Below are 16,701 nucleotides of genomic sequence, written 5' to 3'. Positions count from 1 at the left end.
GGGGCAAAAACAAATTTTAAAGTGGGTCAAATTAGTAAAACTATGGTAAAAATTATATATATTCCTATGAAATTTAGCAACCGGTGGGGTTGTCTGTCCTCTCTTGCCCCTATGTTCCTCTGCCTATGTGGGCAGATAGAGGTGAGTTAAAAAAATATGGGTAGGAATTGCCATTATATCATCAATCTAGATTCATATTTCTCGTGGGCTTGTTGCCGTCATTATTTTCGATTTTTCAAAGATGAGAAGCTTAATTCGAGTATCTACACATATCGCATCGAGGTGATTTCTTGCAATACTCACCTGGTTTTTTTTATAAAAAAAAAATTATTAAACGAATCGGATCACTCGTGTGGACCCAAACGGCATGTGTTAGGCCATCCACAGCCGCATAATCAAAAATGGATAACCAAAAGTTGACACATCAGCTTTTGATTATTCATTTATGAGGTTGCTAAGCTTAACAATGTTGAGATCCACAATGGTCACTTCTAGTCCATAACTAAAATAATTGATACACTACAATTACACTCTCTCTCCCCTTGTGTTTTCCACCATTGATCACTTCCCTCCATTACACTTTTTTTTTGGCAAAAATATATCGATTTTCTCCTTTAATTTTGGGAAAAAAATTGGTGACTTCCTTTCCTAATATTATGAATTTGGAAAAAAAATCATGTACTCAAAAAAAAAAAAAACAGATGTGTTCTTGAATTTGTAAAAAAATGTAAGGTTCTTTATGTACTCAACCACAAGGAGAGGAACGAAAAAAAAAAAATAAAAACGGAAAAAAAAAGTGAAATACCTTAATGCGGCGACAAATGTTTTCCACCATTGATCACTTTCCTCCATTACAATTTTTTTTTGGCAAAAATATATCGATTTTCTCTCATAATTTTGGAGAAAAAATCGGTGACTTTCTTCCATCATATTATGAATTTGGAAAAAAAATTATGTACTCAAATAATAAAAAAAACAGATGTGTTCTTGAATTTGTAATAGAATGCAAGGTGCTTCATGTACTCAACCATAAGGAGAGGAACGAAAAAAATGGAAAAAAAAGTGAAATACCTTAATCCGGTGACAATGAGTTGAATTGTAAATGATTGAAAGATATGAGCTTCACTTTTGGAGGGAAAGAAAAAGAAAGAGTTTGTGGCCGAAGAAAATGAGATATAGAGCACGCGAAGAAAATAAGAAGAAAATACCATTTGAAACACGCGTGTACATAAATTTTAGAACCAGTTAACTTATGTGGTGTGATATCCACAAATTTTGATTAGTGAAAAAGGTTGCTAGTTTTGGTTATCCAAATTCCAAAATTTAATTATTTCTAAGAATATTGTTAAGTTTGATTATACCATTATGAGCTATCTTTTACCCCAATATTATTAACTTTAAAAATAATTTGCTTTTGATTATGCCATTGAGGATGGCCTTAGCCAACCACCGCTTTTTGCCTTTCGGCGACTGTAGTGCTTCTCTCTCTCTATGGTCATCAAAACTCCCTTATCTTGAATCTAACTGTTCACGCAAAAGCATTTCCATTTGATCCAATGTTCTTTTTCTCCTCAAGTGAAGAATAACCCATGGCTGAGTCCGTCCTCATCGCTTCTGCTCAGACAATCCTGACCGGCTTGATTCCCCTTGCAAACCAGCAGATCAGCCTAGCATGGGGGTTCAAGGCAAACCTCGAAAAGCTCCGCCAAAGGTTAACTATGATTCAAGCTCTGTTATGTGATGCTGAGAAACGGGAAGTAACATCACAACTCATGAAAGCGTGGCTGAAGAGCCTCGATGCTGTCACCAGCGATGCCGAGAATCTGCTGGACGAGTTGAAGTATGAAGCTAATCGAAGGGAGTTTGAGGTACGGAACCGATTGAGAAACAAGGTACGTGACGTCGTCTCTGTAAAAAAAAATCCAGTCGCATTTCGTTTCAAGATGGCTAATAAGGTCAACGATATCAACTTGTTATTAGATGATGTTTGCAATAGCGCAAAAGACATGGGTCTTACACCAGCAAATCACCTCGTAGGCACTAGTGGTGCCCAACCAAGGGTATTCCGGCGGACTGTACCGTACATAGATGAATCAGTAGTTGTGGGGAGGGATGTCGATGTTTCGAAGGTGATAGACATGTTGCTCCGTTACGATGTGGAAGATGATTTATCTGTCATTGCCATTGTAGGAATGGCTGGGCTAGGGAAAACAACCCTTGCTCAACTAGTTTACAAACACGAGGATGTTGTGAGAAATTTTGGTAGTGCGAGAATGTGGATTTGTGTGTCTGATAATTTCAAGGTTGAAAGGCTGTTGAGTGAGATGATTGAATCCCTTACTGGAAACAAATCAGAGATACAAAACGTTCAAGGACTAGTGAAAAAGCTTGGAAAAGAACTAAAATTGAAAAAGTATTTGCTTGTGTTAGACGATGTTTGGAATAGAAGTGAAAGCGAATGGGAGTGCGTGAGAAATTCGTTGCTAGGAATTGGTGGCTCCAAGGGAAGCAAAATTTTAGTCACAACCCGGGGTATGGATGTGGTATCAACCATGCAAAAGATATCACCCTGTCTCACTCATCGTTTGCCCGGACTATCGCCTGAGGCTAGTTTGACCATGTTTAAGAAAAAAACATTCGCCAATGGAGGACCAATGGAAACTCAGTCTTTGTTGGATATTGGTGCAAGAATGGTAGAAAAGTGTGAGGGTATGCCCTTAGCGATAAACGCATTGGGAGGCATATTGTGGTCTAAGAAGTATGAAAGTGATTGGCATGATGTCGAGAAGAGTGGAATATGGAGTACACTTGGAGATAGCAACCATATCCTACCAATATTAAGGCTTAGTTTCGATGACTTACCATCACCTTCTTTAAAGCATTGTTTTGCTTATTGTTCTGTTTTTCCGAAGGGAAAAATTATAATAAAGGATGAGTTGATTCAGCTGTGGATGGCTCTAGGTTATCTTCAGCCTCCTTTAGGAACAAATCGGATAGCGGAAGATGTAGGTAATGAATATTTTAACGTCTTGTTGCACAGGTCATTGTTCCAAGAAGTTGAATTGGATGAGTATGATAATATTACATGTTGCAAGATGCATGATCTTGTGCATGATCTTGCTCTGACTGTCTCGGAGGGTAATTGTTTGACTTTGGAGGCTAGTGAGGCGAAGGACTATCCTGATGTTAAACATTTGTGGCTGTATCTTGGAGAAGAAACAAGGTTACAAATTTCAAAAGAAAATGTTGGAAAACTAAGGACATTGTTTTTAATCGGGCATCTCCCCATAAACACAGAAGATGTCAAATGTATACGGGTCTTGAGTATAGTAAAATCTGGTTTGGAAGAATTTCCGAGTTCAATATGGAAGTTCAAACATTTGAAATATCTTGACCTCTCCAATTCTTCTTTTGAAAAAGTGCCAGATTGTATTACAAAGCTCTATAATTTGGAAACCCTCAAATTGCCATATGTCACAGAGTTTCCAAAAAAATTTCACAAACTGGTAAGCATGCGACATCTTTGTATGGATGATAGCAATTCTAGTACAGGGATTCCAGCGTTGATTGGGGATTTGACTTCTTTGCAGACATTAACTTTCTTTGTTGTGGGTGATGATAAGGGCCATAAAATTGAGGAGTTGGGACGTTTGAGCAAGCTAAGAGGCAAGTTAAAGATTTACAATCTCCAACAAGTTAAAGAGAGAGAAGAAGCAAAAAAGGCAAATATGTTGGGGAAACCAAGCATCCAAGAGTTGGTGTACCACTGGGCCCATGAGGACATTATGGAATTATGCGTTGAGCATGAAGAAGGGTTGGAAGGACTTCAACCACACAAGAACCTTAGGGGATTAATTCTTGCAGGTTTTGGAGGACTAAGGTTTGCGTCATGGATGCGAACAAGAGATGCTCGGTCTCTTCAAAATTTGGTGAGAATCAAATTGAAGGACTGCAGACTTTGTGAGCAAGTCCCAACACTTGGACACCTTCCACATCTTGAAATTGTTGAACTGGATGGCCTTCATAATCTGAGGCATATTGGCTCTGAATTCTATGGATCACGTGCTGACATTAACGCTAGTACTACCAGTAGCGGAGCAGCAGGAGCCGTTTTTCCAGCATTGAGAAAACTTGCTCTTCTTAATATGATGAACCTAGAAGAATGGTCAGAAATATCATCGTCGCCCGCCGATGCCACAAGTATGAAGGAGTTCTTTCCTCGCCTTGAGAATTTATCAATCTCGAGATGCCCCCGGTTGATAGCCATTCCTTGTAGTTCATTATCCATCAAGGCCATAAAGATTTCATCCTTGAAAGCCTTTCATTTGCCCCTCGAAATGTCATATAGCCTGATGCATATGCCCTCCTTGAATGTATTGACAGATCGGGAGTCGGAAAATATTCTGATTTTAGTTGAAGATCTGCTTGAAAAAAGCTGCAAATTCCTAAGATCTCTGGAAATACGGAGATTGAATAAGCTGCGTTATTTTCCGGCCCAATTACTAAAACTAACATTTCTGGAGAAGTTAAAGATAAGTGGTTGTGATAACCTAAGGTCTTTTTGTGAAGATACGGAAGCGGCAGTATTCAACAGCCTAAAGTCTCTTAAACAGCTCCACATTTATTCATGCCATCGGTTGATCGTGACAGACTCAAATGAATTGCACAGCCTCACATCCCTTCAGGATCTTACAATTCAATGGTGTCCAGGATTGGCAAGTTGTTGGGCAGAGGGGCTGTTCTGTCTCAGCAGCCTTCAAAGTTTGATGATAGGTGGATTCTCAGGGCTTGACTATTTCCCCTGGCCCTCCACAAGTGCTGATGCTCTATATTCATGGTATGAGAAAGAGTTCAAGCATTTGCCTGATCAACTTCAGCATCTCACTGCCTTGAAAGAGTTGCGAATTATGGATATCATGGAGTTGGAAGCTCTCGAGGATTGGTTGGGTAACCTTTCGTCTCTTCAATCGTTAACCCTTTGGAGTTGCCCTAACCTGATGAGTTTGCCCTCACTGGAAGCAATTCAATGCCTCACCAATTTACAAAATTTGAGTGTGATTGATTGTCCCCTTCTAAAGAAACGATTCGAAAGTGGCGAAGAGGGGCACAAGATCGCTCATATTCCTTCTGTCCAAATACTAGGTACATGATTTTGGGAATTGCTTATTTTCATGGTTCATTCTCTTCTCTTCTCTCTCTCTCCCTCTCTAACAAGATTTGCCATATTGCTCTTGTTTCTCTATCCGTCTCTTTCACTGTGTGCATAAGTGAAACTAATACATGGAAGATGTTGTCTAACCAAGTTTATTTTGCATTAATTTTCGAGCTTACAGATTGATAGATACTGCCATGAGCTGAATTGAACCCTCTTCAATTACATTTCATGAGGATAAAGCCTGAATAGTCCCCTGTCAATCAGGTAATTTCTCATTCTGCATTTTCTTTAAGTTGCGTTTTTTTGGAGTACCATCTCTGTTCAACTTTAATAATCGGCTCTATTTTATAGGTTTCGATCATACACATCAAGCCATTTTGATGAGATGATGTCTACCTCCGGTAACAATCAAAGAACAGTGGCAGTGAGTCGTGATAACATTTGAAATAACTCTGTGGAAGAAAGAAGGTTTCAAGTAGTAAATCTGATATAACTTCAAAGAGTAGAACAACAAATCAATTGTGCTTTTTTTTCCAAATCAATTTCAAACGTTTTCTTTTTCAGATTCTTTGCCATATGCAAAATCTAAGGCACTCAAGGCAATAAATATTCTCAGAGGTCTGATTGTTATATACTTTTATCAACACTCCACACAAAGGTCCGAATGATCAACTCTGCTTACGGATGTTTTCCTTTAAAATTGTTTAAGAATCTTTGCTTGCTGGTTTCTGGCGAATTTCCTAGACTAATAAAGCTGAGACGTGAGCAGTTGCTGATTGGAAAGAAACTTTTTAAGGGCCGCTCAAAAGTGAAGCTATTGCTCATGGACTACAATGCCTAATCTCCGTTAGCGACAAAAGCGAATAATTCATCGTAGCTGAATCGCTCTCACAACCTGAAATGGACATTGCATACAGTAAGTCAGTAGTTTTCTGTTTGATCAACCAGTCCATAATGTCTTAAGTAGCACTTTTCTTTTACCACTTTGTCCTTTCTTTGCAAATTGGTAACACTTATTAGATCAAAAGTTGGACTCTCTGCAATCAAATTAGGGTCCCATTTTGCTGATCGACTCCTCTCTCCCACTCTTTCTCAGATCCAGCAGTTTTACAGCCATTTTTTTTTTTTTTTTTATCTAAGACAAATTTGTACACACTGTCAAGCAGAATTTAAGGAGAACAAGTTGTTGTGGTACTTGGTCATGAACTTCGTGGGCTAGGTGAAAGAAGATATTCGTATCTTGCATCATAGAGGCCATCTAAATGGTAATTGCGAAAACAAATATTGGTTTTACTTTCTTGAACTTTGAAGTTTGATATTTTTTTTTCTTTCAAACAAAGTTATGAAGGCGCACAAGCTCTCTAACATGAGGTGCTTATCTTCAAGACACCAATGGCGGTGCTATTTATTAGCATGGGAATTACTGTGCTCTCTACTAATTCAAAAGGTTAATCTCAAAATCTAATCTTGTGGTTTTTCTTTACATCCTCAAAAGACCCTCCCATCACTATCAATATGACCCTGGCGTTCGAGCATTTAGCTTGTTGGAGGCGAGAGATTACATAAATCACGCACTCACAATTGCAAAAGAAGACAAGTGTAGGGAAAGACTTAGAATACTTTGATTTGACTCATATTATGACTCAAACGTATCATTCGTAGGATTCACCCATCCTAACATAGCTAAATCCTTTGCTTCTCCCTCGTCTTCTAAATTGCTAGAATACATGGCGGTATACAGGACCCAAATATATAACTAATGATATCTAATTAATATGCACTACACCCATGTTCTGCACTTACATATTATGCAAGCCCGTTCAATGCCTCTACCATCATTAATTTTTCACTTCTCCATTACTTGCAGTAATTTACCAAAGCTAGTGTCAAGAAAAGCGAAATCATGTATTGTTCATTGTGTCTAAAACATAACCCTAGCATGGTATCAGAGCTAGGTCTTAGATGGCCTCACCTCTTGTGGGAAAGTTTCTGTCATCTCTGTCGCCCAGGTCAATCGCTCAGCTGTTGGTCTGTCACCTCCACGTGCATTCGGGCTGCACGTGAGAGGGATTGTTAGACTTGTCCCACATCGCTCATTTAAGGCCACCCAAGCTTGGTTAATATATAGTAGAGGTTACTTCACCTATTGTCAATTGGTTTTAGGTTGGAACCCTCCAAGAAATTCTAACAGCTAGAAACCAAAAAATCCAATGTAATGGGTTGATGAAATGGTTTGGTTTATTGCTCGGGCTAGAAATATAAATATCCAATGCAATGCTTTGGTTTACATATGTGTCAAAGTATTGCAGCATTGTTCAAGGGAAGTCATACTTAAGTGGTATCGTGAATTTGTACGATGATACGATTGACATGACTATTTAAACCAATAATCGTTTTACAGGATCCCACAAAATGAACCTATTAGGATCCCTTCCGTTGATGACTAGCCCACGAGTCTCAATTGTAATCACTAATCCTGGCGAAAGAATCTCCCAGATATATACATACAGTCGTACACAATTAGTTATAGAGATAGGAGAGAGTCGCAAACAAAAAGGTATTACAATTATGTAAAAGTGATTCAGGCAAACTTTATCATCATCTTTGTTGCAGATCAGCAATGGCTTCGATTTGATTATGCTCACTCGATTATGGGGACTGAATCATAGCTAGCTGAAACTTGAAGTGATGGACTTCATGGACGCTCTAATTCAAGTCGGCTGCTTTGGTAAGTTGAGTTCCTAGGGTTCATTATTGTTTGGATTCGTTATGCTTGAAATGGTTCTGCTGGTTTGTTTGTGTGCTACTAATGGACCTTTTTGTTTTATTTTCTTTTGCGAATAGCCGTGATGCAGAGGGAGGAGAAAGGTAGCACGTCGGCTTGGTTTATCGTTTCTTCTTTGTCTTCTTTCTTCTTTCTCCCTCTCCAATGGAAAGGTAATGATTCAGGTGAAGAGATTCGATAAAATACTATAGCTTTTTCGACGATCAGTTAACCCCTGTATTCTTTGTAACTAACTACCCGTGTAAACCTTCTTATCCTACTGTTATCTAATTTAAAGAGGGTGAGAAAGGAGTTGATTTGGTACATGGTATTTGTAGTTTCAAACTAACTGCAATTTGCCGGTTTTTTCTATTTGTGATCGTTTTATATTTGGCGTTCTCTGTTTTTTGAGGGTTATTTGTGATGCTATGTTCTTTTCATTTGCGAAAGAATTTTAAAAAGAATGACTCCCATGCAAATTCTTGTCCTATTTGGTGTTTGCATCTTTTAGTATGTGCTGAATATTAATTTCCTTTGATGCAGAGTGGGAAGGGAATTAGAGAAGGGATGCTCCTTGCACTGCTCCAATTCAAGTTCTAAAAATTAGTGGTTTTTTGCTTCCCCGATCCTTTTGTTCGAAATTTCTTTGTTTGTACCGAACCTCTTGCAGAATTAAATCCTGTTCTACAAGAATTTGCTGTACATCCTCCTTGCATTTATGCCAGAGACGTCGCTAGTGCTATGGGCTTTGGCTTATGTAGATCACAAATGATGAATGAGATTGTGGCACTCCACTTGCCGCCGATGCGCCCAATCTTGTATATGGCAATTTGACGTAAATATGTTGATATATTTTATCAGAAATCCTATTGGTACCGACCAAACCATAGGGAAAATGCACCGACGGCCACCGGACGGCCGATCCGAGCCGTCCAAAAATTTTAAAAAATAAAACCGAGTGGGCCGTCACGAGAATCAATGGCATCCGAGATGTGTAGGGTATTTGATCCGAGCACCCCTTTTTCGTGTATATTTGTATATACGTGTATATACACGAAAAAGGGGTGCTCGGATCTAGAACCCTACACACCTCGGATGCCATTGATTCTCGTGTGGGGCCACTCGGTTTTATTTTTTAAAATTTTTGGACGGCTCGGATCGGCCGTCCGGTGGCCGTCGGTGCATTTTCCCTATGGTCCGGTCGGTACCAATAGCAATACTCATATTTTATGGAGGAAATCAAGTTTTGGGGTGTCTACAGTTTGTATTTTTCATTTTTTCTGCCTCCTACGGTTGTGGCAGTTGTTTGTACAGGGTTTTTTTTTTTTTTGAAGGCGAGAACTTGTATTGGCTTTGAATGAGGGAAAGACTAGCCCTTTTTTTGTTTAGTGGTCTTTACGAACTCTCACTAACAGTGCATTTTGCAAGAAGGTCATCCAGCCTGGAATGAAGTCAATGAACTCATAAAAATCAGACGTTCTTTTCTAGGTTGAAGATGAAGTCAAGTCTCTTTGACATGCTCTGTGCAAGTCATTACATACAATTTCCAAAGTGCACTCTGGAATGTTATGGTGCCATATTACTTGGTTGCTTTCTTATGCTTCTTGTTGATGCTGCAACTTTTAGGAAGAAAATATGACTTCTTTCCGTCTACTGGCATGCTTGTTGCTGTAGCTGTGCATTTGTCAATTAGGTTTTGTTTTTGATGCATATATATGAACTACAAAACCATAGATAACAAACTTTAAGCACCGGCCATAGAAACAGCGGCTAAGTTATCAGCATCTTGCACTTGCGCTCTAGGTATTTTACAAGGCATTCAGATGCCTTCTCTTCTTTAAGATCTTGAATCATTGCTAAAGAATTAGTACCTTAACCTGGTGTAAATTGCGATCCCAACACCAGTGTAAGGCTTCCAAACATGTCAAATAGTCCACATGCAATGGCAAACAGGCTTGGAGAGCTAAGCTTCTCTTGATCAAACCAAAACCATCTTGTCTCCTAATAACTCAAGCCATGCCCGCACCCGCCTTCCAAGACTGGGAATGCCATGCTTTGCCTTGTCCATTGGCAAGATATAGATTGTTTGATGAGGTATTCGATAGCCCTTCTTATAGGATTGAGATACCTCCAACTCCTCTTCCTCTGGGTTTACTAGTTGTTGATGGGAAGAAAGCTCTGATCTCATTCACCAAAGCAATTATATCTCCAGCCTCCAAATGAAGGTAGTTTTCCAAAATGAGCTTCGTTCTATGTATCCAAACTAGAGCATTGCCCGTGCCTACGACACAATGCTTACATTGAATCGACATGCTACACAACGGATAAAATGTTGGTCTTGGTGCAATATACTTTATCGCGTTTGTTATTATTGCGCTAAACTTTTAAGGAATTCTATATCCTCAGTTGTAATAAATAGTTACTAGTAGTCCTTTGGTAGCTATGCTGTGAAATGAGAGGTCGTGAAGTGAACTAGTACTAGTAACTACTATGCTTTTTATTTATTCGCCAACTATTATGTACTATATGAAAGTCTAGATGACACTCTATGCTTTTTATTAAGGAAAGCTGAAAGTGAATACAGAGGCCGCTGCTCATCGCTAAGCCGTACTCGACACGTACTTTCTCCGATGCAAAGTCAAGATGTCCTTGATATGGTATACATAAAAATGTACACCAATCCATACATTTCATTAGTTTCCATGTAATTCCAGTTTTTTTTATCTGTCTTAATGGATTGAATTTGCATGCTTAAGCAATCTACTTTCAAAATTTCGAGGAATGTTTCAAAAAGTCGAGCTTTTTCTGGACATAAAGGCTGGTATGGCTTGAAAGGGGGACATTGGACTCAGACCTGCCGGAGATGTCATACACCTTGGGCAGGGTCTGGGAAATGCAGTTCCTAGGATGGACATACCATTAGAACAGCCCATGCATGATCAACTCTGAAGTTTCTGATGATATCCTTCATTCCATCTGTAACTTGTAGTGCCAAGGAACAAAATTTCCACTTCGTTCCATCGAAACATTAGAAATGTTTTTGTTTCCTATGGGACTGAATGGAAACACTGGTAGAACCGCTAGTAGAGTCACAAAATACCAGTGTTGCCAGCAAAAGACAGCAGAGTATAGCGAAACACATGAAGAACAGGGGAGCATAGGAAAACAAAGGTTGTGTCTACGGATTTGGAACTTATTTGATAGTACTTGTCGATTATTGTTTCACAGTAGCGTATACGTTTTGATTTTATCTTCCTTTCTGGAATTAATTAATGTACGAATCTAACCATGTTTTGATTAAATCAATTATTAGGCTTTTGCAGAAAAGTAGTAGTATCGTTTTATGTTTTTCTGACATATCTTGTGTTTTTCAATTTCCTTTTGTTTCTTTGTAATATTTTAGAAACTTTTCAGAATTGTTGCTGACCTCTTCACCCATACACTTCGCCTGCGTACATTGCGACCCATACCACTTGTCTCGTGTTTTACCTCAGCTTCCTCTGACTGTAACAACCACAACTACAAGCCAGTATAGGCTGCCAATATCTGTCAAAGCAGGAGATCACTCTGAAAGAGGATTTCTTAAAAGGGGAGATTATGACAATTCCCCTAAAACAGAAAAGTAGGCCAAAATTGTTGGGAAATAATTTTGCTACTCCATTTTTTGTTAAGGCCACTTCACTGTAGGTGTATTTTTGCACCAAAAATATACTTACAGGGGAGTGACATTAACAAAAAAGAGAGGCAAAATCAACAGCGAAATTGTTTTGCATTTAATCTTGTTTATTGGAGTGGGTCCCCATGTGTGAAAAGAGAAAGGATTGGCAGCCTTTGTGGACTTGGTGGAACGGATGAGGTTGAGCCGAATTAGTAGAATTGGAAGTCCACGCTTGAAGACTTTTGGTGCCTTGCATGGCCATGAACAGTTGAAGAACTCCCCCAGTAAATTAGGATGATATCTTCCCTTGTAAGTGTGGGGAAATAAAGAGAGGGAGCAGAGAGGAAGAGAGAATTAGGAGCCCCGGCGGGGGACTTCCCCCACCACCGGTGGGAGATAGAGAAAAAAGAGAGTTGTGAGAGTGTGAGGTTGAGTTGGGAGATTTGTGTATTCTCCTCCCTAATTTCATAATAAAATCTGCGTACCCGTTCTTTGGAGAACCAAGTAAAATTTGTGTTTGCGTGTGTGTTCGTAGTCGCTTCCGCTTTCCAACAAAAATGTCTTCTCTTATTATAATTTATTAATCTGTATAGAACGGGCCGGACAGTTGACAATGACCAACTCACCGAATAGGAATTAGGAGTGGACCTTTTTTTTTTTTATAACAAATATAAGGCTGGACTTGATATTTCGGATTTATCTTCTCTAAGATTTTTTAAAAAAATTAGAGCATTCGCGTCATCTGACGCGAACCTCAACAAACTTTTAAAGGACGAATCTCATCCTCTACTAGTACAAGCTTACTTATAATTAGGACAAATTCTTGTATGAACTCGGCTCCGCGAAAATCAATAACATCTAATGGGAAAAAAAACTTTTAAGTTCAAATTGCATCGATCTCCCCGAGGTTTTAGAAAATCAGTGGTCTTCCCTACTTTACAAAGTATTATGCGATTTTCACTTGTTGTACAAAGTATTATGCGATTTTCACCTGTTGTCAAGTACACAAAGAGAGTGTTACTTTCGATGAGTAAAACTCTGAAATGCCCTTAATATGGATAGAAAATAATAATCATAAATGTGGGGAGATTAAGAGAGAATTTTCTTAAAAAAATGGATGATGCCAGAATGTCTCTCGTAGAAATGGCTAGATAGTTAGCAATGACCAACTCCTCGAATAAGAAAAAAGCGTGGACTTTTTTTTCCTTTTTTTTTCAACTATACGGCCGGACTTGATATCCCCAAATTATCTTCTCTAATATTTGATTTTATTTTATACTGCATCGCATTCGCGTCAAAGTATAAACAACTTGACAAATTTTTAAAGGATGAATCTCACATTCTGAAAATCAGGACAAACTCTTATATGAACGAACTCCAAAAAAATATTTAAAAAAAAAACACCTAACATATTCCACATCTAAAACCTAATGAGAAAAAACCTTTACGTTCAAATTGCATTGATATCCCCTGAGGTTTTGGGAAATCAGCGGTCTTTCCTACTTCACAAAGTATATGCGATTTCCACCGGTTATTAATGTAACGCCCCGAAAATTCAGAGACATTAAAAAAATATATAAAGAGATTTGCAATAATATTTTTCTTTTTCCCAGGCTTTGAAATTTCCAAAGACAATTTTCTAAAGAGAAATCCATAGATTTACTACGTTATTGTTCCAAAAGCCCAAGTCACCATATTACAACCATATCGAATGTAGTTTAAGTATTTTGAATTTGTCAAAATATTACAATTTCTAATGAACCAGAAAGCTCTCAAAATCAGGTCGATTTAAATCAGTCAGAGCAACTAAAGGACAGAATTCAAAGCCAACAATCTCTTCATTGGTCGTCATCAAATCCTTCTTTGCCTATGGCCCTTCTGTTCCGTCTTCAATACCTGGCGTTCGAGTTACCAGGGCAACATAGTACCGTGAGCGATGACACTCAGTAGCCAAAACCCACCCGAACCCATAACTTACACACGACAAGAAAAAGAGTGCAATGCAAATGATGGCGCTTCATTTCATTACTATCTTTCAACTTATATGAAAGTCTAGGATCTCCACCTCGAGATCCGTCCTATCCTCAACCTCAAGCGTAAGGCAACCCAGTGTGATTCAGGCTGCTCCTTGCCGTGTCCCGCTGATAGCTACCAAATTATTTACTCGAATCTACAGTCGACGCAACCACGCAAGGAAGGAACCAAACCTGTTCTCGCAATCAATCACCACTGTGCCCTACCTAGGGTTACATTTCTAAACAACCTGGGCCCCCGTTAGCACCCATTAACACAAGACTGGGCCCCTATTAGCATCCATCTTAGCACAAGACTAGGCCCCTGTTAGCACCCATCTTAACATCATAACTCAATCACTTTCCGATTTATCCTTTACTTATCAGCGTCTACGTGATCCTCTAATGGCATCCCACCCCGGGTTCTAATGTCCATTCTATGTTTTCGAAATCATGCATGTCCACTGTTAGCCGGAATTAAGCAAGAGACAAAAGAAATTATGCTTCACAAGGACTAATAACCATGTTCACCTTTCATTACCAATTACCACTCAAACAGAGTAATCAATCCAACACCAATCGTCTCTTAAACTAATGCTTGCATTTGGTAGGTTTAGGTCTCCACATCATTAGGAAATTTCAACAAAAACATGCTAACAACATTTAATCGCGCGATAAAAACAAATCATGTGATAGAATTAATCATGTGATTAAAATAAATTAAGTTATCCTTATTATTTTCTCTTTTCTTTTTCAAAACTAAAGTCTACGTTTAATCTACATCATCTCAAAGTGTTGCCAATATTAGAATAGTTTGTATTTGCAACAAAACTAGGATCAAATTGAAACTAATTAACTTTGGGGCTTATACAATTAGCTTTTTAATACTCATGGGTTTGATTTATAAGCTAATCTAACTTGAAGGACTAAACTGCAATTATTACATTTCCATTTCAAATTCCAGGGCCGTTATATTTCGGAAAAACGAACGAGGTTTCGGCCGGACTTCGACCGGCGACGTCGAGTTAGATTATTTTCATACCAAAATACGAAACAAACAATACGGAATATAATATATATTTAGGGAGGTGAGTTCGGACTACCTCTCGTCCGGTGAACGATTTACGGAGGAATTTTGGAAAGAGACAGCGGCGGGTCGGAGCGGCGATGGAGCTTGGTCGAAAGGTGGTGAGCACGGCTGGTGGTTGATCTCGGTGGCGGTGGCTGCTCCGGATGGTGATGAGAGATGGCGGAGCTCGGCTGCTTTTTGGACTGTTTTGCAGCGAGTACCGGAGCTTGAACCATAGTTTTAAATATCGGCCGATACGGTTCGTATCGGCTAGTTCGTACCGGTATATGAGAGTTTTGGTTCGGATATAGGCCGGTATAATGGGGAGACTGAAATTCACAGGTAAACCGGCCGATTCCCGATACGTATCGGTATGTAACGGATTTGTGGACCGGTTCGGCCAAAAAAAAAAAATTTATTGGATATTTTTGCTATTATGTAATGTAAAACCTCTATGGTGTGTTTATTTTAATGTCTTCATCTTATTTTTGCTATTTATGTCAATTATATCGAAATTCATAATGTTGCATTTTTCTCATATTTGTAAAATCTTATTGACTTGCGGGTTTTGATAAATTATCGAATATTTCACATGAAGAGAATGGGCTATTACATGTCTTAAATTAATTAAAATATGATAGTTTAAGCCAATATTGGGGGCAAAAGTATATTTTTCAAGTTTTATACATGTTGCTGATTATTTTTAAAAATTCACGACTGCGACATCCGATTCTCACGACGTATCACCGATACGTCCCGATACTGATATACGGCGACCGATACCGCGATTTAAAACTATGGCTTGAACGAGCAGATTTTTCGAGCCGTTTCGGAGAGAAAACGAAGCTGTGTTTCGGAGCCAGAATGGGACTGATTTCAGAGCTCGAAAGGATTGATTAAAAGGTGGGTTTCGTGACTGGGATGGGCTAGTTTTGGTGGTGGGCTCGGCGATGATGATAAGGAGGAGCGGCCGGTTATTCTTCTCTCTCTCTGCCGTGTATTTTTGCTGGGAAAAACAAGAAAGAAATGGAAGAAGGGATATTAAAAGGGTTTGGACTATTGCATGGGGGTTAATAGCTGATGGACAATTATGTGGTGTCTCAATGGGAGGGAATTAGGGAGGAATTAAGGGATTTTGGTACTCCCTCTAGCTACCGAAATAAAGGAATGGGAAAAGGGTTGGGTTTGGTCTGGGTAACACATGCACATACTGGAAAAATTACACGCAGGATACGCGCGTACACGATCGATTATGGGAATAAATGTGGCGTGATGACATAAACAATTTTTCGAGCAAAAATATTATTTTTGTTTTGATAATTATTATTATTTATTAAAAAAATACCCAGACTTTACAATTAAATACACAAGACGGTCTTTACTTTTGGTGAGTAAACACTGAAATGCCCTTTAATTTGCGTAGAAAAGAGTATTAATGAAAGAGGGGTGATGGAAAGACTGCCCCTAAAGAATTAAAGGACACCCAAACGTCTTCTCTAGTAATTAGCATAGAAATGGCTGGATAGTTGGCAATGACCAACTCCTCGAAAATGAAATAAGGGTGGACTTTTTTTTTTTATAATCAAATATAATAGGCTGAACTTGATAGACCCAAATAATCTTCTATAGAAAGTTTGATTTGCAAAAGCTTACTTAAAACCCGGACAAAGTCTTTTATGAACCCGCTTCACAAAAATCTATAACACCTAAGAGGTTTAATTAAACCGTAAAACCTCATATATAGGAGACAACCTCTTAAGTTTAAATTGCACAGATCTCCCCTGAGGTTTCGGGAAATCAGTGATCTTCAGAACTTTATAGTACTCCCTCTGTCCCAATTCTATTGTCCCTAGTCCTATTCTAACCGGCTAAAAAACTAATTATAACTTTTTGAATTGGTAATACCGATTATATGTAATATAGATCTTGTTTAATAGATCGATCTCATTGAGCTCTTTTAAACGGTGTTTTCAAAATTACCTAAAATATTATAGATTGCAAGATATAATCAATTGAAATGTGACACGGACTCCAAAAAGGGAC

General features: G+C 38.7%; 1 protein-coding gene across 7 annotated transcripts; it reads left to right on the top strand.

Moving 5' to 3' along the window:
* Nucleotides 1–1,496: 1,496 nt before the first annotated feature.
* Nucleotides 1,497–8,733, top strand: LOC131300678 (putative disease resistance protein RGA4). Of its 7 annotated transcripts, XM_058326627.1 has the most exons (8): nucleotides 1,497–5,142; nucleotides 5,334–5,419; nucleotides 5,507–6,071; nucleotides 6,322–6,420; nucleotides 6,496–6,602; nucleotides 7,769–7,883; nucleotides 8,000–8,092; nucleotides 8,463–8,733. In XM_058326627.1, exons 1-2 carry the CDS (start codon nucleotides 1,590–1,592, stop codon nucleotides 5,336–5,338), a joined length of 3,558 nt encoding a protein of 1,185 aa, XP_058182610.1. In that variant the 5' UTR covers nucleotides 1,497–1,589; the 3' UTR covers nucleotides 5,339–5,419; nucleotides 5,507–6,071; nucleotides 6,322–6,420; nucleotides 6,496–6,602; nucleotides 7,769–7,883; nucleotides 8,000–8,092; nucleotides 8,463–8,733. The 7 variants fall into 7 exon arrangements, with proteins under 7 accessions (XP_058182610.1, XP_058182606.1, XP_058182611.1 ...); XM_058326623.1 differs by lacking the exons at nucleotides 6,322–6,420; nucleotides 6,496–6,602 and having other exon boundaries at nucleotides 5,507–5,813; nucleotides 5,925–6,071; XM_058326628.1 differs by lacking the exon at nucleotides 6,322–6,420.
* Nucleotides 8,734–16,701: the final 7,968 nt, after the last annotated feature.

The sequence above is a fragment of the Rhododendron vialii genome, chromosome 9a (genome assembly GCF_030253575.1).
Source record: "Rhododendron vialii isolate Sample 1 chromosome 9a, ASM3025357v1".
Lineage (NCBI taxonomy): Eukaryota > Viridiplantae > Streptophyta > Magnoliopsida > Ericales > Ericaceae > Rhododendron > Rhododendron vialii.
This window is presented reverse-complemented; position numbering and strand designations above follow the sequence as displayed.

What these genes read in the sequence shown, in the direction of transcription:
- LOC131300678 (XM_058326623.1), top strand. Translation starts at nt 1,590, where the DNA reads ATGGCTGAGTCCGTCCTCATCGCTTCTGCTCAGACAATCCTGACCGGC.